Source organism: Manacus candei, unplaced genomic scaffold (genome assembly GCF_025592945.1).
Source record: "Manacus candei isolate 608988 ecotype Guabito, Panama unplaced genomic scaffold, ASM2559294v1 h1tg000061l, whole genome shotgun sequence".
NCBI classification, from domain to species: Eukaryota; Metazoa; Chordata; class Aves; order Passeriformes; family Pipridae; genus Manacus; species Manacus candei.
Genome location: NW_026138109.1, coordinates 5,007,335 through 5,031,020, shown reverse-complemented (window position 1 = coordinate 5,031,020; position 23,686 = coordinate 5,007,335). Strand labels below are relative to the sequence as shown.

The window sequence follows — 23,686 nt, the reverse complement described above, 5'->3', positions numbered from 1 at the left end:
AAAGAAACCTGTTGCCCTTGTATCTCTAATCTATGGTGGGTTTTGCACTCCATATATGGCATATTTTCATCTCAGCAGGCAACTCTCATTTGAGAGGGATAGGTGTCATGGGCTATTGCAGAGCATACATGATGTTCTTTCCTCAGAGACTTGTTTTATTGCTTCTGCTATAAAAGGCTTGAGGACACGACAGCCCTGTCACGTAAGTTGGACATACCCTACAAATCGGTTTAGGGACTTCCAGTAATTGCTTGCTGGGCCAATTCAGTAACAACTTCCCAGCTAGTAAAATACACCCAGGGAAACCAACAGCTTTCAGCTATGTGCTCAGCATATTTCCTGTATCAAACCAGCACAATGTGTCTGGCCACCAGAAAAATACCAGCTTTTCCGGGTAACTCTTTCTTCTGTTGGAGCTTGCTGCATGCAAGATGAAAGGCTGTTTTTCTTGCATGACAGGATGGCAGTGCAAGGTGTGCTTGGTGAGTGGTTCTCTTCTTCCTCAACAATTCCTGGATCTCTTGATTGTTTTCATCAAACCAGTCCTTGTTCTTCTTGAAGGAGAACCCTTACTCAGCTGATTATTTGCTTTAAAAAACCCAAAAAAATCCCAGGGTCAAGGTGAAATGCAGATGTTTCTCTGTGCTCTGAAGGAGGGACTGCTCCTTGCTCTCATTTGCCAGCCCTAAATATCCCATTATGCTGTTTGCACTGCCGTAATTGGCACTATATAGTGGAAAACTCTGTCAAGAGGACAGGAAAGGGACCACTGCAGCGTCCTGCCCAGAACTGCATTTAAGGCACTCACACCACCTTGCAGCGAGGTACCTGACCCAAGTGTGAAGTACAAGGGAGTGGCAACTGATGGACAAACTGCCCAATAGAGTTTCTGTCCTGTGAAAAGCACCCACCAGCACCCCTCAACAGAAACACTTCATTTCAGAAATATTAGAATTATCAGGTTTGACACTGTTCATGATTACTCATGGAACCTGTATTAATGTGAAAAAGGTTTCAAACACTCCAATATGCCACTTTTTACAAACTAAACTTTCTAGCATAGTTTGTTTCCATTGCTGCTTAACAAAAACTTCACATTTACACAGACAAACTCATTCTTCATCTAGGGTAAGGGTGACTATCTGTAGCGGATGGAAAATTTCAACTCCAATTTTGATTAACTTTCTACAGTTTCAGACCCAATAAGGGTTATGGCCATGGCAGTCCCAGCAGCAGAATAAAAGCTCCCTAAACAAAGCTTCCATTGTATTAGTGGGCACTTTTTGCCTCCTCACATGCTCGTAACGACAGCAGTCAGTGAACCCTGAGACATGGGTTGCTCAAAGGATTTGTTGAGCTCGGCAGAGAACGTTTTTGTGTTCCACGTCTCACCACTCTTTTGGATACCATGAGTCCAACAAGGCATGAAAGACACATTTCCCATTTGGAGGGCAATTGCAGGTCAGACTGATGCTGAGTCCAAGGGGGTGTTGGGGAGGCAGAGGAGCAGCAGATCCAAAACCCGATCCTTGCACAGGCCAGCACTGCCTGCTCCCAGCAGAGTCCTCACATTAACAAAGGGTACCCTTGTCAATCAGACCATGTGTCCCTAGTGGGAGGGCAGGGGGAGCCATCAAGTTTACTGAACGTGTAACTACAATAATTACCAAGACCCATTTTTGCTTCCATCAACTACAGCAGGATCTGGCTGCTGCAACAACCCCTCTGCCTCCTTGCTCAAACACACATTTGGAAGACAGGTATGAACAGAAATTAAGTAACCCAGGAGCAACAGGGAACTGTCAGCTTCCAGGTGGCACACAGCACCTGCTAACAAGGGGGATATCTGCTGTAAGTAAACTCCTGCCTCATGCTGGAGCCTGAGGATGCTCATGGCCTCCCCTCAGCTCAGATGTAAAGTAAAACTTTCACTTCACATGGATGGGAAGCCAAGACCAACTGGGCTCAACATCTCATCAGATGGGCAGGAGGGTGAAGTTAGTTGCTTTTCTTCTAGGTTCACAGCTGCTGGTGCAGGCTCTGGCACAGCCCGCTTTTATCTAGGGGCAAAATCTCACTAGTCTTTCCGTGTGTTTAGTTATTCCAGTGATTTTCCACGACTGTAGAGAGCCAGGGCTGTGTCTCATGAAGGTTAGGATTAGGAACAGATACACACAGAAAAGAATTTGCAGCTTTCCTCTGGAGAAAAACACCATTCAATTTGCTTTCAGATAGTAGGCATTGCACCAAAGGGCAGTAATTTTATCAGCCAGCAGTTTGTTACGAGTCTGATTCATGCTCCCATGTATTTATAGCATGACAATATATTTTTATTTCCAGAGCCAAAAACCCAAGAAATATACTTCCAAGTGAACACAGTGGTAATTTAATCTCAAGTTTCATTAGTTCAGCTATCATATGAAACAGATAAAAGATATGGGACAATAAACTGGAAACATAATATCTCCATGCCTTCCATCTGTGTAAATAAGCATGTGGGGAGCTTGAAGCTTCACTGCACTTCTGTTCACAGCAAGTTCTCATGTATTTGCAATAAAGCATTCCCTCTCTGCTGCTTCATTAATCAGCTTCCCTCACACTGGAGCTTTCCTTACGGCGGTTTCCCATTAATGCCACATTTGCCATCGCTCCAGTATGGTAGTGTTCCCAGTGGGAGCTTTCCCTATCACCAGCACTATAGCAAACAGTAGTGCCCTTTGCCCAAGCAGTCCAAAAAACAGGACCACAGATTTGGCATTGAGAGGGCAACTCTAGGCATCTGTTCACATCCCAAGGGTTACCATAAAGCCACAGCCTGCCTTGAAATGCTCACATGGCAAGTGACCTTCACCTGCTTGGGATTTCCCTCATCACTTACAGGGAACTGGCTTGGCACCACATAAAGCCCTTTCTTGTTTCCAGATTCCACCAGCCTCTATGCACAGAGAATGAATGGTCTCTTTTGCTTGGAGATAGCACTTACTCAAATCCAAGACAATCTTTAAGTGTTCCGTATCCAAAGTTCACTCACCCCTTCTTTCAATTGTTGAGATTTCACACTACACAAGAGAAAGTTCAGGGTTTCTGTTCTTTCTGTTATGGTTTTATGGCATAGTAGGACTCTTGAAACATGTGTTTTGCTCTATTAATTGGGCACTGTATTGGCCTATTAATTATGAACCTGAGCTCAACCCCTTCCCTTTCAAATCTGGAGGAAAGTCTGTCTGCAGCCTCTCAAAACCCAGGCTTTGGAGTAGGTCTTTTTGACTCATCAGTGTTCAGGAGCCCCACTACTACTGTTCTCCACTGTCAGGGGTACACCACAATCAAAGGGAAAGAGTGCAGCGTCAGTATTTTTAGATGACACCAATCTGAGTGGTGCTGTTGACACACCTGAAGGACTGGATGACATCCAGAGGAACCTGGACACCATCCAGAGGGACTTGGACAAGCTTGAGCAGCGGGCATATGGGAATCACACGTGGTTTAACAAGACCAAGCGCGAAGTGCTGCACCTGCATCAGGGCAACCCCCGGTACCAACACAGGCTGGGGGATGAACAGATCAAGAGCAGCCCTGCTGGGAAGGACTTGGGGGTGCTGGTGGGTGAGAGGCTGGACATGACCCAGCCATGTGCACTCACAGCCCAGAAACCAATCCTGTCCTGGGCTGCATCCAAAGCAGGGTGGGCAGCAGGTCAAGGGAGTAGATCCTGCCCCTCTGCTACACACTGGTGTGACCCCACACTGCACTGCATCCAGCTCTGGGGTTCCAGCACAGGACAGACATGGATCTGTTTAAGTGAGGCCAGAGGAGGCCACCAAGTTGACTGGAGGGATGGAGCACCTCTCCTATGAGGAAAGACAAAGTGAAACCTAAGAAAAGTTAAGAGAAGTACAGAGAAGCTGTGGATGCCCCATTCCTGGAAGTGTTCAAGGCCAGGTTGAATGAGGCTCTGAGCAACCTGGTCTAGTGAAAGGTGTCCCTGCTTATGGCAGGGGGGTTGGAACAAGTTTCCTTCCTTTAAGTTTCCTTCCAATTCAAACCATTCAGTGATTCTATGATTTATTCAATGATGTCTCAGACCCAGCCAAAGCCACTGATTCACTGAATCCAGGCACCTTCTACCAGGGACCTTCTTCCACCTGCTTGTAACATGACAGAGACAGAGGTGACTCCAGAGGTCTGGCAAAAGACTGCCTCCCCAGAACACTGAGTGCAAACTAATGGTGCTCTCTACCCAAGCCTAACAGTGATGCCTGTGTTTCTGGGCAGCATGTCAGGGTACAGAGTTACTGAGATTAAGTTTCTGTGCATAAGCATCAGCAGTATCTGAAACTCAAGTGCTGAAAAGGTTTGGTGCAGTGGTAAGATTTCATCTATTTCATAAGAAATTACTAAGCCTATTAATGTATATTTTTACTTAGCACCACGCTTTAATCTTCTACTTTTCCCCCTCACCCTTTTTAATGATCTCCTTTATGTTAGAGTATCAAACATCAAAATAACTCAATGATGGGGATCCCCTGCATAGTAAATGTATTTTCTAAGCTTTTTTCTTTTTTTTTTCCCCTGGAAATTCCATCTTATGAGTCTTCTTGCACTGGAAAAATAAAATACCAGAGACATCAAACATAAGCAATGCCATTTATTGAAGCTTGAAACAAATATGTCATCATAGCTTGCTTTTTAAACCTTGAAATATTAGAACAAGCTGTGAATGTGCCAAATACACATTTTTCCTGAGCAATCTGTTGAAGCTGATGTGTCTCGGGCTAATATGATAATATAATGATAATATGCCTCTGCACTTTGTACTCTATTCAGTTTTGAGACTAATGACCATCTGGGTTTAGATCATAAATCCACCTTTACTTAAGAATAGTTGTCTCATAATAGCAGTGGCACTGCTCTGTTAAAAGAGTCCATGTTGTCACAATCTTTTCCCTAAAGTTTTAAGCTGAGCAAAGTGATGACTGTGCTTCCCTGGGTAGAAAGATTATTTTGATTAATGTCTATAATATAATTTATTCACTTTTTATTAATTTCAAATGAAATTACAGCTCCCTGAAGAAAACAATGAAGGCAGAAATGGTTTTTACTCCATGCTAGCCCTAAGGAGCACTGGAAAGGCCAACCCTCACAGGCATCCTTCCTCCCACCTGCACCATATCCACTCAGTCAGCTCCTTTTTCCTTAGCCCACATACCTGACAGCCCACTTCTGCTGACTGCTGTGGATAAAAAGTTGCAGGTACCTCTGAGCACAGAAGAGTCCAATCCTGAAGTGAACCTAACTCTGTCCTGCCCAAATCCTGTAAGATGCTTCTGGGAATACAAGAATCATCTGCACTTACCACCAATTTGGGTTGTTTGGCGATCAGAGAACTGCTCTACACAATGCAGCCTGAGGCCAAGCCCTGCCAAATGCTTCCTGAACCAGACAGGGCACCTCCATTTCCCCGCATGATACAATATTTCTCTGTTCAGTGGAATAACAACTGCCCAGGTTTTTATTGCTCAAAGGGTCAGCAGCCATTCAGGTCCTCAGAAGGACAAAAGCACACTGTGAAACTTAAAAAGCATCATGTCTGGCGTTGGCCAGCAACACCAGAGACATCCATTATCGTAAGAGTGCACACGCACCATTGTAAGTCATCCCCACATTATATAGCACCACATTTTTAACAGTGGATTTTATCAGCACCTATAACTGGCGTTATATTGCCAGCACAGAGGTTAATAAACCTAACCTTAACATGCTGCATATTTTGAACTCCCAGAGACTTCAAGTGGAGAAGTGAGCCTTAAGCCAAAGGTCACAAACCTTTGATAAAGGACAATGTGACTTGCGGCCATTATTAGGTTAATATATTACAGCCAGGCCAAGATATTTCTATTAACTTCATTAAGATCTGTCTAGAAAGAGGGTTACTGCTAGTCACAGTTCTGTAACCATAATGACACTTGGATTCATGGCTTTGTGTCTCAATCTGAACTGCATAAAACGTGACATTTCCACGTATTAAAATCTCAAACTGTCAGGTAACTAGGGAGTAAATCTGAGATTTTCTAAAAAGAGCGTAGAACCAAGGTGTCAAAATCCTACTGAATTCCAAAGGAATCTAAATGTCTGCTTTTGTCCAACTCTTTTGAAAATGCCCAGCTTTGTTCAAAGGGGCCAGTTGCAGCTCCCTGAAGTTTGTTCTGCCATTTTCTTCAATGGCAAAACAGATTTGGCTAGTGGTCTCCTAATGCCTGAGGCCTGACCCACGCAGACAATACTGTGGGTCATAAATTCCTGTCCCAGGTGCCCCTCAATCTCATTATGATCAAGGATTTGCACTAGGGGAAAAGTTTGCTGTGAGTGAGGTGATAGAGTGCTCTTGTGGACGTGAGCTTGCACTACTACTGGGAGATACTGGATTAAATGATAGTTCTATCACTGAATATTAGTGTGAACTACAAAGTTTCCAGTTGCAAGCTGGCCTTTATGCCAATGCTGTAAAATTTGTTTCAAAATGTAGTATGGGAATTTTCCAGTTGAAATTCTTGCATGCAACATTTGAAGCTGCAAGAAAGGTTTAAGTCTGTAAAGTTGAATTTTGTCATATGAGTTAACATGACATTTGCAAAACTGTTTAGCTGAGTCAGCTCACCACTCTTTCCTCTCTTTTTGTAGTTTGTAGAGGAACAGAAAGACTTTAGTCTTCAAACTCAAAAGGATCAACTTCAAACTGTCCTTACCTACACCAGTTTGAAGATCTTTTGCTCTCTCACTGCGTGACTCCTTTACTCTTTGTGCCATAAACAGTGGAAACCATTACAGGACCAGATTTCTCTGTTCAGCAGCAGTAATATTCTTGAACTAAATGGAGCTGACCACTAACATAACACTGGAGGAAGTGAGATGTCAATAGAGATAGAATACCACCAACATACCCTTTCCAAAGGATAAATGTTGGGGTTGAATTTTTGCTACAGAGCAATCTGGTACAACCTCTATGCTGCATCAGTTTCATGATAGCTTTATATGTCCTGCTGACTTGTACCATTCGTGTTTGAACATCTGCAGCTATGGAGATTGGTCACAGTTTTGACTTGGAAGGCTTGCTTTATCTGATTTCAAATCGCTTTGGATAGCTAATTTTGGAGAGGAACTACAGATGATACGTGAGACTTAAGAATGTTATTGCCTGTCTAGCAAAAGATTTGCCTGTCTAGCAAAACTATTTCTTTATACTGAAATTATTCTATCAAATGCACTGTATAAAACTGTCTGACAGATATTGCTGGTTTCTCTCCTAAATGTGTAAAAAACACACGTAGATGTGGCACTTAAGGACGTAATTTAGTGGTGGACTTGGCAGTGCTGGGTTAGACGTTGGACTTGTTGATCTTTTCCACCTAAATAATTCTATTACTCCATTAAGGTGATAGATACAAACAGCTTTGATGTTATAGTACCCAGAAATGTTGCTTAAAACATATTTGGGAACTTAACATCCTATATTTGATGGCCTTTTCGGGTTACTGCAAGGCATTTGCAGCAAAAGAGGAGTGGCGAGAACAGGCTATGGCTGAGGTATCCTTCAGAGGTTCAATCAAGCACTAAATGAAGATTTCTTTTCTTCTGAAAAATCCAATGTTTCAATTCAACCTATCACAAACAGTTATTATAAAACTTTTCTTTCAAATTTATGAAGTGAGCAATGACTTTAGAGAAACACTGCCACTTCACCCGGATTCCTAAGAAAGAAAGGCAAGTGGGTACAAAGACAACTGGGTCACGGTGCAAGTCTGTGTCTGCTGCCCAAGTGGCCTCCTTCACTGAGCACTCTTAAGTAAGCAGTACTGGTGTTTCAAGTCAGTTTCGGAAAGAGATGGAAGAAAGAACAAGTAAAACATTCAATTAAAACAATCAGAAAATTCTTGCAAGCTTGTTTCTAGCACCTATGCATGCCTAAGAATTACTAGCTGCTGGTATTTTGCAAATTATGTTACAATTTTTGGACTATTATAGAGAGAAAAAAAAAGAAGCAGTAACTTAGGAGTCATAATCCTAGGCAATGTGTTTTCCCAGTTTTGATCACAGATTTTCATTTATGTTGGATGGTTCACAAAAAAATAAGTAACATAAAGCCTGTAAACAGAAGCCCTACTCAAAGAAGAAAGATAGTGCCAAGCTAGTGCCAAGCTGCTTGGTTGTTGTTTTCTTGGGTTTGAGGTGATTTTCTTCTAGATTTAGTGTAATTTTGTTGTCTGAGGCCTCGCTGATCCCCATATCTTGCTTTGTTACGGATTCGGGGCTGACTACATGTGAAGCAGCACTGAGTCTGTATTGACGGCAGCAAGCACTTGCCAATGCCTTTCAGCCTCTGACAGAAGTGAACTGACAGCTGATCCTTGCTGCAGGGCAGTCCTATGGTGGAGAAGATAAGAAGAATTAGCTATATTTTGCTGACGCACTGTCTGTATTTCAAGAATTTTAAACTGCTTTATGACAGTGCTGTCTATCAAGGCTCTTATTTATGATGGCTTTCTCTTCCTCTGTATTACAGATCAGTTTGATCCCCCTGAAATTCTAGGATCTTTTAGTGAACATGTGACCTTCTGTCTTGGAAAATGCAGCACTTGTTGCTGTTCAGTTACACGTTACTTTTGCAGCAGACAGAGCTGATCTATGTTTTTCACTTGAACATTTCTGCCGACAAGGACTGCCAGGGAAAGCCTAGTAACAATGACTTGTGAGCCTGGTACTTTTGCATTCTTGTAACTGCATTTAAGACAGGTGCAGTGGGCTGGGAGGGTGATGCAGAGCAAGGCAGGCAGACAGGAGAGCACAGACAAAGCACATGCAACTACACATTCAGCTTGGCTACACTTCAATTTCTGCAGCACCAGGGACTGGTCCTGTGTGTACTATGGTGCTGATAGGTCTGTGGTAGCTTTAATAAACTGACATGTGCCAAACTGAGATATTAGAAACAGGAATCCTCAGCTGTGAGAAGACAAGGTGTGCAAAAGCAGGAAAACGGTGCATTAGCTGAATGCAAGACTGTTTTTCAGCAAATGCCCCAGCACTGGAACTAGGGAAACTCAATGAAAACTAGTATAAAGGCAGATCAAAACAGATAAAAGTGATTCTTTTCACACCAGGCTGTGCACCCAGTAGGGCATTTCTTGTGTTTCATGGGCCACTTGAGTTTTATTCACAGAAATACTCTAATAACTAGTACTAATCTGTGTAGGCAGTATCTATTAGATTCTGTCTTTCTGAACATGAGAGGGACAGGAAATAAGCAGACCAATTCAACTTTAGGGCAAAATGTGTGCTAAAGATCTATGAACAGCAGCAGGAGTGATGCATCACTCTCAAGGGTGTCAGATCTGCGCTGCCCTCAGGAGTCAAACCCTTGTCCCATTGCCAAATCAGACCCTTACCACTGACTTACTAAGAGGGAAGAATCATCCTCCAAAAGGCTTTTGAAGGCTTTTCGAGAAGGACTATGAGCTGTTGCTGCCCTTACCTGAGGGAACCAGTCAGATACTGCAGTACGCAGACTACAGACAAAGATTTGTACCCTTTTGTAAGCTTCTTCCTTCCCCTGATACCTCTTTTCTGGGCTATTAACCATCTACACCACCATGCTCCTGGGCCTTTGAACAAGAGAAGTACAGGACACCCTAAGTCACTTCTCCCCACCTCTTCATTTTGGACAGTCCCACCCTGTGGGACACTGATTTTTCCTACAGTGTCTCTCTGTAAGAATTTGCTTGCTTGCATTCACAGTCCAGAATCTGCACCTTCCACAGGGGGAATCTATCTTAAGAAATAGTCTCTGTTTGGACTCACACTGCATGTCCTTCCACAGTCCTCAACGCAGTCTAAGTTACCTAAAATAGGCCAACACGAGCAGGCCTGTTCATTTAGTTGTGGCATCATAAATTAGGCATGCATGCTCAGAGGACTGCACTCCCCATCATGCTCAGAGGACTGAACAAGGCCAGGAGAGCTGGAGAACACAACAGCATGGTTCTGCCAACAGAGGAGCTGAGCAGCAGCAGGTCAGGCTGACCTTTAAGTACTGAACTACAGTACTCAAAAGAAGTTGATAGATTGAGTAGATAGATTCAGTTCCCAGTTTTTGAAGAATCTCAGCACGAATGGAGAGCTTTTTGGAAACTGTCTCATGCAGGTGTATTACCATACCTGTACTTTTCCTGCACTCTTGCACATTGCATTTCTGATGCTCTGTTGGCTTGGCTTTGTCCACACACATACTGTCATCTTCAGTTTCATTAGTTTCTGTATTTATGCATTTCACAGTTCTTTGCTGAATGCCCCCTCCACAAGAAACAGTGCACTGAAAGAAAGAAATATTAACACATATAAAAGTATTTTTATATGGAAATTTTGTAATATGCCAATATCTGTGCTGTAATGTGACAGGAGGCTAAAAATGCCAGACGATCCAGAACCAATGACTTTACACTACTTTGTGTACTGTGTGCTCTACCCAGATACCTCCATGGTGTATTGTGGCCAGATTTGGTAGGATACAGTGGGAGAGTAAATAGCATAACTATAGCATTTTGGAATGTGTAACCAGGGGGAGAGGACTGTTTTCTACTGAGGAGGATGAGGATGATCAGTCCTACAAAATAAGAGAGTAGTAATCTAAATTAGTACAATTAGGACATTTTTTGCATCCCATTTTCTCGCTAAGTTAAACATATATAATCATTGCAATGTTACGTCTACAAATGACCAAGATAAGATTTATTAAAAAAGCTCAGTGAAATGTTGTTTCTTTCGTGACATTTACACAGCGGTTATCCTTTCTTTATGACCACAAAAGAACAGCCAGCTGCTTGTTCTGGCTGCAAAAAGACGGCCATAAAAAAGGAACACTTTTAAAATACATTCTTGTACTATTCCGTAAATGTATTTAATTCTTCAGACTTCCCAGAGCATCTGGGAATTCCAATTAATCATAAGTTCTTTTTCTCTTCAGATAAATAGTGCCCAGCAAGATAAATAATTCGACAGACAAAGAATGTCAGCTAATAAAACACCAGAGATGAAGACAGGACTGGTACCTCTGTAATTTTTTCTGCAAATTGTCCTTTCTCTGATGTATATATCTGTGCATAAGACACAACTGTACTGGTGTGAAGCACATTAAAAGGTCTTAGGTACTCTTGCAACAACTTTATATTGATGTTTAAAATCTTTCTAATAAAGTAAAATTAATAATTAATACATTAATATAGGATTGACAAATCAGTAAAATAATTGGTGTAATTTTTTGTATTCAGGTGCTGATTTTATGCATTTCACTTCCATATTTAAGTGTTACACTAACTTCACATTACATTATAGTCATGTCCCATCTAATGGCTTTGCGTCAAAACCAACTCATTACATTTTCTGTGTTACATGAGTCTCCATGGTTTCCTTATTCGTGGCTCCCGCTTTTAGCATTCCTTAGATATTCTATTCTGCTGTGAGGATATTTTTAATGTATGCTGTGTTTATTAAGGAAACTGAAGGGAAATGTTTATTAGAAATACCAGTTTCTTTATAAATAAATGTGTGTTGCAGATAATGGAAGGTTCCCCAAAGACATATCTTATATTTGTCAATTAGATTTCCAGGTGTCAAAGTAGAAGGCTATTGGTCAAAACTCAGATTTTCTCTTCATGTGGGCAAGTCCAGTATTCCACAAAATTGCTTTAAGGATCACCCAACCCCCTCTAATAGCTTGAACAGTGGAAAATTTCAGCTAAGCAATGGAAGAATGTAAATAGTATCTCCTTTTTATCAGACAAGTTAAAAACTCCAGCCCTTCAACACCACCTAATGCAGCAACAAAAAGCAGAAGCTACAATACCTGTCAGCTGAAGGAATGGAGATGGGCTGGCTATGAAACATTTAGTAATATTTTCAAAAGTTCTTCATTTGTAGCTTCGGCTGTGAATAAGAAGCTACCCTTGCCACAGGCACTGAGGTTCAAAGACAAGAGGATAATATGACCAAATATGGCCAACTCATGACAAAAGCTAAACCAAAAATGAACTGAATCCTACCGGGCTCCAGGTCTGGTTAATCCATTGTGTACAAGGCTGCCTGTTACATGGTGCAGTGGCATTAGGTCTTTTGGTCCAGTCACAGTGCCCTTCTTCTGGGCAGTAGATGCGTCGCTTTTGCTGGCCACCACCACAGGTTCTCGAACACTAACAAAAGAGGGGCACAACGAGAGGTGGGAATGGGTAACAACACAAAACCAGACCATGAAGACAGTTGGAAATGTTCATTCAGAAATGTGGATAACAAGAGTTATCACAATGTGTTAACAAGAGTTAAGAAGAACCCTGGGTCACTGACCCATGGGATTTGGAAAGATGTACAAGCTAGCCTGCATGTCAGCTCCTAAAGTCTAGGCACGAAGAAAAACTCTGCATTGAGACACTTACTTCATCATATGCTTGGAAGGAAACAGGAAATAAGCTGTTACTTGGGGAAAAGCTGCTCCTGACATGCATTATTGCAAGGACTATAGGACAGCATGGAAGTGGCAACACAGAACAGGTAACACAGAACTGCTGATCAGCATCACTGGCACCAGTAGCTTCTCTAACAAGAATGAGATTGGAAGTCACATGTCTGCAGGATTATTCTGTAATACTTACTGAAGACAGAACAAGTTCATGAGATGCAGCATCTCATTTTATGAGGTGGCTGGGGACATTAAAATTCATTCAGTCCACACAACAAATGAACTATTTGGCAATTCTTGCTGTAACCATACACAAGGACTGCGGAGTGGTACACACCAGCTGTGTGTCTTCCTTTGAGCACAAGTTTACCGAACAGCACAGGATCTGAGAGTCACTGTTACCTGACAGGTAATTGCTCATTCCAAAAGCTTCTTTTCAAGGACAATACCTTATTCCAGGGCTCCACATGCCACTGCAAACAAGGCTCTGTGTTACACCTAGTGCTGAGCTGTGGTTTATATCCCAGTAACTGGCAATGAAAAGGCCTGAGCAGTCGCTTTTCACGGACATCAATGCAGTGAGCATCTCGGGTCTTGAAGCCGCCGCTGCAGTTCGCAGAGCACTGCACACAAAACAGAAAGGGGCACAGCTCCAAATGATGCTCTGCTGAGGGGCTGTACCTTCCCCAGTCACAGAGGAGCAGGACAGCCTGAGCTCTGAGCATCCTGAACAGAGGAAATTTCCAGTTTACTGTAACAGCAACCTGTTGTAAGGCTTAAACACTGTGGGTCTCATCCCAGCAAACTGGAACACACCATGTAAGTACTTCCCTTCCTTCACTTCCATGTCCATTAATGACATGTGCGTGTATTTAATTGAGAAATCTTGACAACTATTTCCAAAAATGTCACAGTGAAAGAGTTATAATGCAACAAATACAAAAAATGAATTCTGTATGCAAGGAGATTGTCAGTTCCTCAGTTGTTTCAGAAGGAGGGAAAGGAGGGAGGGAGGGATGGAGGGAGTAGCAGTTCCCACCCTCATCTTCCTTGCTCCTCATGGCACCAGGAGGTTCCATACTCTGAGAGCAGCCTGAGCATGAGAATGGGAAAGAAGAGAGGCACCCTGAGCCTCATTCATAGCCTGTGAAATCACTTCTCAGCTTAGAGCTCTGCCAGTAAGCTAAGTGAGCTCTTCCAGCCTCCTATTTCTCTCTGAAGCTTGCTCCAAGGCCTCATGCAGCATCACCAGGTCCTGTCCCCAGACACCAAAGCTCAGGAACTCTCCTGCTGTCGAGGAAGAAGTGAATTTTCTACTCAAAGGATAAGGAAAAATACACATTTTGACTTCATCCAGAATTAAAGCCAATTCCAACTACACCACTGAGTAACCTCAGATCAGCTTTCACCTTTACCACCACGCTGCAACAGCAACTAATGCTGTTCTCCTTTGCATAAATAACCATTCTTCAGCTGAGCAAAGAATTTGAACATAATAATTCCCATGAGAGATGAAGAATGAATGGGGAGGGAATCCATACTCTTGTAGACAGGAGTTTTTGTCCCTCTGGATAAAAACAGTGAACAGAAGTGACTGCATAAAAAAATGAGTACAACAGCCCCAAAATATGTGCGAGTTATACCTAGTATTAAACTCAGACTGTAAGATCTAGTCTGAAGCACCTTTCTTTTAGGGAAGAGGAGAATTAGATGAGAGCAAAGGAACAGAAGAAGCTGTACTACACTAGCAGCGGAACATAGCCATCTTGCTATGATAAGGTGCCTTAAGAATGTTTGAAATGAGTAACAAAAAACAATTTCACTTGTAAAGCAAACAAATGTTAGTAATTTTTATATATTAAATTGTAATTAGGTTTGTCTGTCTAGTTCAATTTATGGAAAAAAGGGTGAGTAACACAATAGAAATCTGTTAGGAAAAGCCTTTTGCTTTAAATTGTTTTCACAATTGGACTGACACTTTTAAAAATTTGTGTCCCATAATATTTTACCATTAAGCCTTATTTCTAGTTACTTTTTTTGACATAACTATCATTCATTTCTTGCAAGAGCAATGACATTTATGAAGAAAAAGTGAAGGTAAAATATGCCCTACTGTAAATGGGACTGTGCAGTATCTATGTATCATTTAAAATGAATTTTGAAGGCTTAAATGTAGTTATGTAAAGCCTTGGCCTTTCCTGAACTTACTAAACAGGCATGTAATTCCTGTACAAATCAATTCTGTGTCAAAGAGCTTAATAATAGAGCACAGGTTTTGTAACTACAACCTTTTCTTTGTACGAATCTGCCCTCTAGCCCAATGGCAACAACACTGTCCACAAAAATGATATGTACTGAAAACGAGTATCTTTCTCTTTATTAAATCGACATTATTTCAATAGAATTCTGTAGGTTTTCTCTTTTGAGTCATAAAAAATAACCAGCTGTTTAAAACTCCATTTTTAGACTGCATGAAGACAAAATGTAATAGGTTTCAAGAAGTCACCAAAGTCCTTCCAGGTATCTATCATGCATCTTAAAATAACAAAACGTAAGTCAAACACAATTCCTTGGGCTCCACTTGCCACCCGGGACACTATTCTGTCCCTTGACCAAGCCATGTGTTCACAACTAGGATCAAACAGGACCCTATACATATCAGGCATTCTCCCCAGTACCATGCTCTTTCATTTTTTAAATGTAAAAGTAGAGATGAAATGGATGGGGAACAGATCGTGTCACATAAGAGATAACATATGGTGACAAGGGTGAATAGGAACATGACAACTTCTTCTTTCAAATTCCCACTGCTTCTTAAAATTAGGAGATGCCTCTGGAAGCAGAGATCAAAAAGATGCCACAACCAAATACGTACAGCTTTGCCCTACAAGCTCCATAGAACATGAACAGTGAGTCCTGCTTTGGCTTTAGATGCAAGAGTTAATGAGCACAACCCACGACAGGAAGAACAAAATTCACAGCAGATGTGTTTCTAGATATAACTTGGTCAGGAAATCAGAAAATTAGTGCTGAATAGTCAACTGGGAACCATGTATGCATTACCACTGAGTAAATAATTGCTTTAAAAATGAAGTACTTAGAATTTCCTACTCACTGAAATTTGCAAGCTTACTGTTCACACACAGCTCTGAATGAAGTTACCTTGCTCCAATTTCCTGTTTTCCAGCTAGCACATGGGCGGAGATAACATTTTCTTGCAGGATCAGGCTTTTTGATGTGCTGACAGTGAGATGTGTTCCTGCTGCTGCACTCCACCAGTCTCCAGAAAGCCCCCATTCCACAGGTGGTGGAGCACTGCAGAAGGGTAAGAGGAAAGCCCAGGGGCACACTCAACATTAGTACATCATTTGGAAACAATCCTGGAACCTAAATATAAATATCTAGAGCCATTTTAGATGACCTAGGTTATCTGAGAAACTCAAAAGAAGACTTCAAACTCACCTGAATTTTACTTAATGTTCTGAAAGAGGGCTTTCTATTGCTTTGTTAAGACAGTACCAATTTTGATTTATACTACGCAATTCTCTTCTTCAGCAAACTCCTGCTTATTGAGACACTCTAAATCTGTACCAGCTGTTCCACCGTTTTCTTCTGTTGTCTTTGGGGATCCAATGTAGGGTAAAATTGCATCCAATCTCCAGTATTGCTGCCTCTCTATCCCTAATATTCCTCATGAGACAGCCAGCAAATCAAGAGCAAATCTTAAATAAAATGTGAGAATCTTGGAAAAAATGTGCAGCAAAAAGATGTTTTAAAATTATTAATTCAAGAAGGGACTGAGTGTTTTCAACATTTGGGAGGATTTTGGTGTCTGAGGTAAGAGAAAACCGATTATTCCAGTCCAGATCCCAAGAATGCTCACTCCTTACAAAAAAGTCAAACACTGTCATTGTATTCTGAAGCAGGAAGGGGTGAAGATTGGCTGGAGATACCCATTTACCTTTTTCTCCCTTAAAAAGGGAGGGACAGTGAACAACTATACATATAGAATCAAATCCAACACACCAAGCAACCTGTAGCTGGCATGAAAAAGAGCATAAATAATCTTGGACTAAGTCAGCAAAAGGATGCAGAAAGCAACTGCTATTGTTTGGTTTGACTTCCTTTTGTGGAAGTGGGAAAGCTAAGTAAGTGTTCTTGGAAAAATAAGGAAACCTAAGCTGAAGATGAGGCCGGAAAAAAAATCAACATTGAAGACATGGAGATTCCTGGAACATGTGTACAAGGTTCCCGTTAAAGGGAAGTGCATACCACTGTTCAGTTTTGCCTAGTGACATATCTATCCAAGACAATTTCTCTGCCTGAGAGGATGGACTGCCTTTGTCTTGCTTGCTGACTTACAGCTTCCTCAGCTCTGCTATGCCTGTCTGACAACACCAAGACTTTACTGAAGGGGTGCTCAGTCTTTGACCAAAGGGCACACATTATGAGCACACGTGAGAAGATCAAAGCTGCAGGGATGGTGCTGGGTAGGTCATACTTATAAAAGCTTTATATTCCCGTCTGAGGAAGGTGAAACACAGCAGGCTTCTTTCAAAACCTGCTATGTGCAGATACAGAGTCAAGAGGGAAATGCATGATGCTGCAAACAGTGCAGCATAAAGCACACTCCAGCATAAAGCCTTAGCTTTCTCGACTGTTGTTTGATGCTACATAAAGGAGACAGATTGCTCTGAAGTTTGTGAAGACTTACTGCTTTTCCCTTTTGTCATTTGGGAACCAAGATTCCCTCTTGTCATAGCAGATGTCTATTACAGGGGGAGAAAGTGCAGGTGACTTTTCATGACCAATAGCAGAGGTGCAGAATGAGCAGGTCTAGTGGTAATGGGATATCTTTGATACCCAGAAAGCTCCTAGAAAGTGAAAAGTGACAGCCCAGAACAACTTGGGAAAGTCGTAGGAAAGAAAGCAGAAGTTACAGACAGAAGTATCAGTGGAATTGGGCACTGTTTTGCCCTACTCACATTAGTGTTTTCCCTTGGGAGGCAAGTGCCAGCACTGGTACAGGACATGTCACACTACTCCACCTCAGTGACTATCACTATTCTTGGGCACTATTTATTTACTAGTATAGATGTATCATAAAGAGCAAAGAAATGTCAGAATATTGGCAGCTACTAAAAGACAAAGAGAGAGAGTATAACAAGATGTTCATCTAGGTAGATGCACTGGTCTTGAAATAGCAATGCCTTGGACAGATGTCAGCTAAAAACACCCACAAAGTTTTACTAAGGACAAGTATATAGAAAGAACAAAAATAAAGTCAGAAAACTGTAGATTAAAAATTAGTTAAAGGTAATGAACAGAAAGAAAAGGCTCTGTGAATGTTAGAATCAAGGTATGTGTCTGAAATAGGTAACTTTTATTTCATGAGAAAGATAACAGCTGACTTTATTAACAGAATCACAGAATGGTTGAGGTTGGAAAGGACCTTTGCTCATGCAGGGCCACCTGGAGACAGCTGCTCAGAACCATGTCCAGATGGCTTCAGAATCTCCAGGGATGGAGATTCCACAAACTCTCTTTTTTCATCACTTTTCCTTCTTCAAATATGTAAAAAAAAAAAAAAAGGTAAACGTGACACACTTTCTATGAAGTTAATTTTAACAGATACAATAGTTTTCACAAGAATAGCAAAAGATTACCAAATCATTAAAGAAGAGCAAAGTTAGATACATTAAGTATCCTCAAACTGATTCCATCAATTCTGTAAAACCAAATATATTGACCTTATCTAAACATTCATTTAAGTATTCTTCAATAACTTTGAACTGTTAAGAATTATTTTTTCTATAGATTGGAAAAGTCTCAGAGGATTCGATAAGAATATCTTTCAAGTTATTTTTAGGAAAAGAAAAAGTCCTACCTGTGGTCTAACGGAATGCTTCACCCAACTTGACCTCACAAGAACATAAAAAACAACTTACTGAATAATGAAGATCAAAATGGCAAATACTAACAAAAATGATAAAGCAACAGAAAAGCCCACATGGACCTATCTAGAAAAAAATTATTCAATTGAGTCTAAAACCCTGCTTTGACAAGGATACATGGCTTAATGAAGAAAAGGAGCCAGCTGACATGATGCATTTTTACATGTCTGTATAAAGCATTCTTTTAGCAAATGATGGAAATATAGTCTAGGTGAAATAATTACAAGATCAGTGTTCAGCTAACTGAAAAACTGTGGTAAAGTGGTCCTCGTTGGTTCAGTGTCATAATGAACTGACACTTCAAACATAGTCCTGCAGGGCTCTGTTCAAAGCCAGGCTCTCTTCAGTATTTTCATTAGCTAACTGAATAATGAAAGACAGCATGCGCTTAAAATACTTGCAGATGATGACAAGTTGGGAGAGTTGCCAGGAATGTTGAAATCTGAACTCAAAGACACCTCACCACATTAAAAACTATAAGAAAACAGTGAAATTCAAAAATACATGCCAAATACTGCACTTAGGGAAAACTTTTTATGCATACATATATATACACACATACACATTCATATATATAGGTCTCAAACATAACTGAGAACATCTGACCTCTGCTGATCTAGAAATACTGTATTAAGGGATCCAGAGTTTACAACGGACCATAAATTCAATAAGTGAAAGCGAGATGGTTACAAAACAAGACAAATCTGATTCCAGCATTCACAAAGACAGTAATAAATAAAACAATAGCAATTATTCCATTTTATCTGCTATGTGTCAGCTGGGGCCACAATGAACGTCACTGATGAAGAAATATGTGATGAAACTGAAGCAAGTCCGGATGAGAACAACAAAGTCACCAGATATTTAGAAAACACAAGGAAAATCTGAAAAGAATTTAGAAATTGGACCTCAGAACATTAAGAAGAAAATTTTCCTTCACAGTCTTTATGTAAAAAAAGGGAATCTTCATTTTCAGTATAGAAGATTTTGGCTATGTATAAGGAAAATATTTCTAAGGTGGATAATGAATGACTAGGACAGACTGTAGCATCTCTGTGTTAGACCTCTGCTCAGGCTGTGGTGGGTTTGGGGGTACAACCTTTCCCCTGAAATTCTGTTGTAGACTCTTGCACCCAAGCAGATCTAAATGCAGGTATTCAGGCATGTGCAGGAGGAAATGCTTCACCTGTCTCACCAGAACATGGGAAGCTAAGGCCATTCTCACCTGGCCATGGGAAGACACGAGATGAAACTTCAAACTGCCATCAGGAACACACATCCTGAACAACCACTGATGTGGTGACAGAGCCTGCTCTTGCTCAGGGGTCTTACCCACTGGTTGCATCCAGACAGAGCACACCAACACGATCTCCGTGGTCTAGATGTGCCTTCACTGCCATGGGATACACTAAGTCATCTCTTGCTGTCCTTTTGGGCCCTACATTTCTGCAATTCTATAATAATTCCAGGTAGAGCCAAGGGCAAGCAGGTACAGAGAAACAGACCTTCTCCATCAATGCTGAGGCAGAGGCAGATCAGTTCAAGGAGGTTTCCAGATCTGACTCTGTTTAGCTTGGTAAAAAAGGCCTTAGAAGAATGAGATAATTAGTTCAGATACCAAACTCTTTCACTTTAGGTACTATGATTTCAAGCATATAAAATCCATTCACAGAAAAATAACCCTGTTTACATAAAAATAAAATTTTACAGTGGGAAGGACATTAAGTAAAAGTTTGTAATATATGGACAGGCCCCCTGATGACTATATTCACTTTATGTAAGCAACCTAGATACCCCAAGTTACCAACTCTTTTGTGTCAAGTATTTCATATGAATGTATGGTACTCATTTCAGATAATCATGACAAACTAAGAAGTTTCATTTCAGCAGTGGTTCAGTCAGCTGTTCACACTCTCCACCTCTACAAGCTAAAAACAACTTACCTCACTCCAGTTGCCTACTATCCAGTAGGCATCATCCGGCAAACTGTTGGGTGCTGTTATATGGCTGTTTTCAGTGACATTCACTAAAACACCCTCAGATGTTGCACTTTGGTTCCTCAGAGTGTGCTCGAGAGCTGAGGATTGCGTGCTGGTAGTTGCTGTGTCAGGCAGCTTTACTTCTTTTCTGTTGTCAGTCTGGTCTCTTGGTACATGTCCAAGCACTGTGGGCCTTTCTGCAACTGGTGCTTGTGGGGTAGTTACTTCTACAACTGGCACATCGACCTGCAGGTTGATATAGTTTGCTGTTGTTGGAAATGCCAGCCCTTGTGCTGCTCTGCTAACAGGAAGGAGCATAGAAGGGTCTTGGTGGTGAGATGCTGGTGGAGACTGGGGAGTCACGCTCTCATTTTGAAGGACAGGAGAGACAGTGTCTAGGGTTGTGCTTCTGGTTCTGATTTCAGAATTGAGTTCTGTGCTGTAAAAGAGATCAGTTGGTTTCTTGCTGACTCCAAGAGGCCCATCACTGTCATCAGATTCTTCGGTTAAGTAATCATAGCTGGAAGTTATTTCTGGATTACTAGTAAATGAGGAAACAGGAGTGTCCTCACTTCTGTGCATCTCACTCTCTTTAGTAGAAACTGGCTCACTTTCAGAAGTATTTTCAGAATGCCTTATAATTTTAGTACTTAAGCTGTTATAAATAGGCCATGAAGTAGTATTTTGATATGAACTGTTTTCAGTAGAAACAACTGGATAATTGTAAGCATCACTCGGTCCAGCAAAATTATTTTGTATTGTTCTATTGGCTGTTCCCTCTTTTTCTGAGACATCACCCAAACCAGAGGATGTAGGCAAACAGGGAGTTACGCTTTCAGGCCTGGGTGTTTTTGTTGTTGTGTGGGACCTTGGGCTTGGTCTGAGTATCCTGCGAGGAAGATCCCGTTCAGGATTAGTAGTTGTTTTTCTGATTATGATCTTGCCTCTTCTGGGTGCCAGTGGGGGCATCAGGAATCTTCCAGCAGAAGGGCATTGCTGAAGACCACACAAGGCCTTAGAGTTTGGTCTCTTGGAACTATCACATGGCTCATCACTATTTTTGGCACAAGTGACATTACGAGTCCTTATTCCACCACCACAGGTAACTGTGCACTGCAAGTGAAATAGAATTAATACACATCCCCTCTTCATTCTGCTGCACATATTGATAAGTATCAGATGGCATTGGTTTATAATACAGAAGCATCATTACAAATAACCATTTAAAAAGCTTTTCTTAAAGAACAAGCACTTCATTCTAGGATGTTCTGCTATCATGGAGTTCCTTCCAAATTCTAAGAACAATAAATGTCACCCTGAGGAAACAGCAGTGAAAAAAAGACTACACAATAAAGACAAAACACAAAAGTCATACAATAGATTTTGATTTCTTCATTGACTCACAATAGTCATCTAGCCAACACTTTTTCCACCAGGGTTATAAAACAACTGACTAAAAACCTGCAATCAAACCCACATCTGACTGGCTCGGTGCTGCTTACAGCGCCCCAAACCTGCTCTGATGATCCATGCAGCTCACACACCCTTGTTGACTTTATGAAATGGATTTTTCATTCAGTCATGGAGCAACCACCAAGTGCTGCCAGAGCTGCTAGCATGTCCCTCTTCAATTACAGACTACTGAAAATAATTAACCTATCTGGCTTCTATTTAAATAGGAGCACTGCTGTGTGTAAAGGGTGCCGGAAGCTAAAGAGACCCGGTTTTTCTGTGATGTTTTTCACTCTCAGGCCCACAGGCACAGCCATGCCTTCAGAAGCTGTTGCTCCACTAAGGACTTTGTGAAATCACACCTCTCTGGTCTGAGATACTAAGGCTGGATGACTGGCTGAGTACGAATGTAGAAGTTACAAACAACCTACCAGAGGAATTCTTCCTAGGATATGAGGGAGCCTGACCAGCCAACTCAGGGGGTTTATAACCAGGTGCCTGACAAGAAGTATGAACATTCCTTTTGCCAGCACTCTGATGCCCCTGACACATCTAATTTTTTTTAGAGCTAGGTCACAGGGCAGTAAAACACCAATGATCTTGTGTTACTGGGGCACTCTTTATTGTTCACACCTGTAAAATAACATCAGCTCTGCAGCAACAGGAGCAGGGAAGCAAGCAGAATAGCCTCACAGTAGGTAAGTCCATTAGCTATTCTGTCTGGCGACCTTGCACTTCCAGATGAATAGCATGTTCAGTTATTCAGAGCTGTGCAAATTCACCTCAGCTGCAATCTGGCCTCTGAAGTTATTCAGTAAAGGATTTTGCTTATTGAGGAAGATAACAACAATTAACACTATGCTGCTGCTTAAACAAAAACATAACTCACTAATTTTGTCAGACTTTGCTGCTTGCATGATCTGTACTAGCATTCGAGGGAGTTAAAAGGAATATTCAACCTTATTAACTTTTTGGGGTAATGCCTGTCTCCCAGAATAAGTTTTGAAAATCTCTGCTTTAGATTACAGCCATGTACGAAAAAGAGATTTCAGAATGGCTACAACACTCTATCCTCATTATGTGCCTAATTAAGTATGTTTAATTTATAAGACACAGAAGGATCTTCTAACAGACAGATAAGTTTCGAGCAACAGGAAGTTACACCTGTGTAAAATCTCTCTCTTGCATTCACCAATAAGGAACATTTTGGAGTTACAAGTTTCCTGACAATCCTGTCATTTGTGCAGGTGAAATAGTCTGTCCTACACTCCCTCTCCAGTTCCTACAGATGTAGAAATTTACTTTTGTCAGTAAATTGCAAATATAATCCAATGGCACACGAGTACCAGCAGCATGCTATTTCTATATAATTGTACTGCTAGTCATGTAATCCCACTCTAAGTTCTCTCAGGCATTTAAAACATGGTGGTTGCTCAGTTAACAAAACAATCAACATTCTCCGACGATGGTATGTGAGCAGCATAAACCAAACCAATACTGTCACAATATTTTATTGGCTCATTATGTGACTCTGTTCTCCCAGCAGTGAGTCTAGTGAAAAAAAAAGAGGAGAAAGAAGGAGAGAGAGAGGAGTTTTCAGAAAACGAAAATACTGTGTTTTCACTTGGAAAGGACCCACAATGATCATCTAGTCCGACTGCCTGACCACTTCATGGCTGACCAAAAATTAAAGCATACTGTTAAGGCCATTGTCCAAATTCCTCTTAAACACTGACAGGCTGGGGGCATCAAACACCTCTCTAAGAAGCCTGTTCCAGTGTTTGACCACCCTCCTAGTA

The 23,686-nt window shown here is 41.3% G+C and overlaps 1 protein-coding gene across 2 annotated transcripts in view; it reads right to left on the bottom strand.

The window, feature by feature from the left end:
* Positions 1–4,576: 4,576 nt before the first annotated feature.
* Positions 4,577–23,686, bottom strand: part of ADAMTS12 (ADAM metallopeptidase with thrombospondin type 1 motif 12) — a 141,006-nt gene continuing 121,896 nt past the window's right edge. For both annotated transcript variants that reach the window (XM_051804437.1, XM_051804436.1), the window contains exons 19-24: positions 20,400–21,548; positions 15,665–15,817; positions 12,952–13,125; positions 12,093–12,239; positions 10,213–10,366; positions 4,577–8,421 (exon numbers count right to left, since the gene is read on the bottom strand). In XM_051804437.1, coding sequence (XP_051660397.1) covers positions 8,186–8,421; positions 10,213–10,366; positions 12,093–12,239; positions 12,952–13,125; positions 15,665–15,817; positions 20,400–21,548 — 2,013 coding nt within the window. In that variant the 3' untranslated portion in view covers positions 4,577–8,185. The remainder of the gene's footprint in view (positions 8,422–10,212; positions 10,367–12,092; positions 12,240–12,951; positions 13,126–15,664; positions 15,818–20,399; positions 21,549–23,686) is intronic.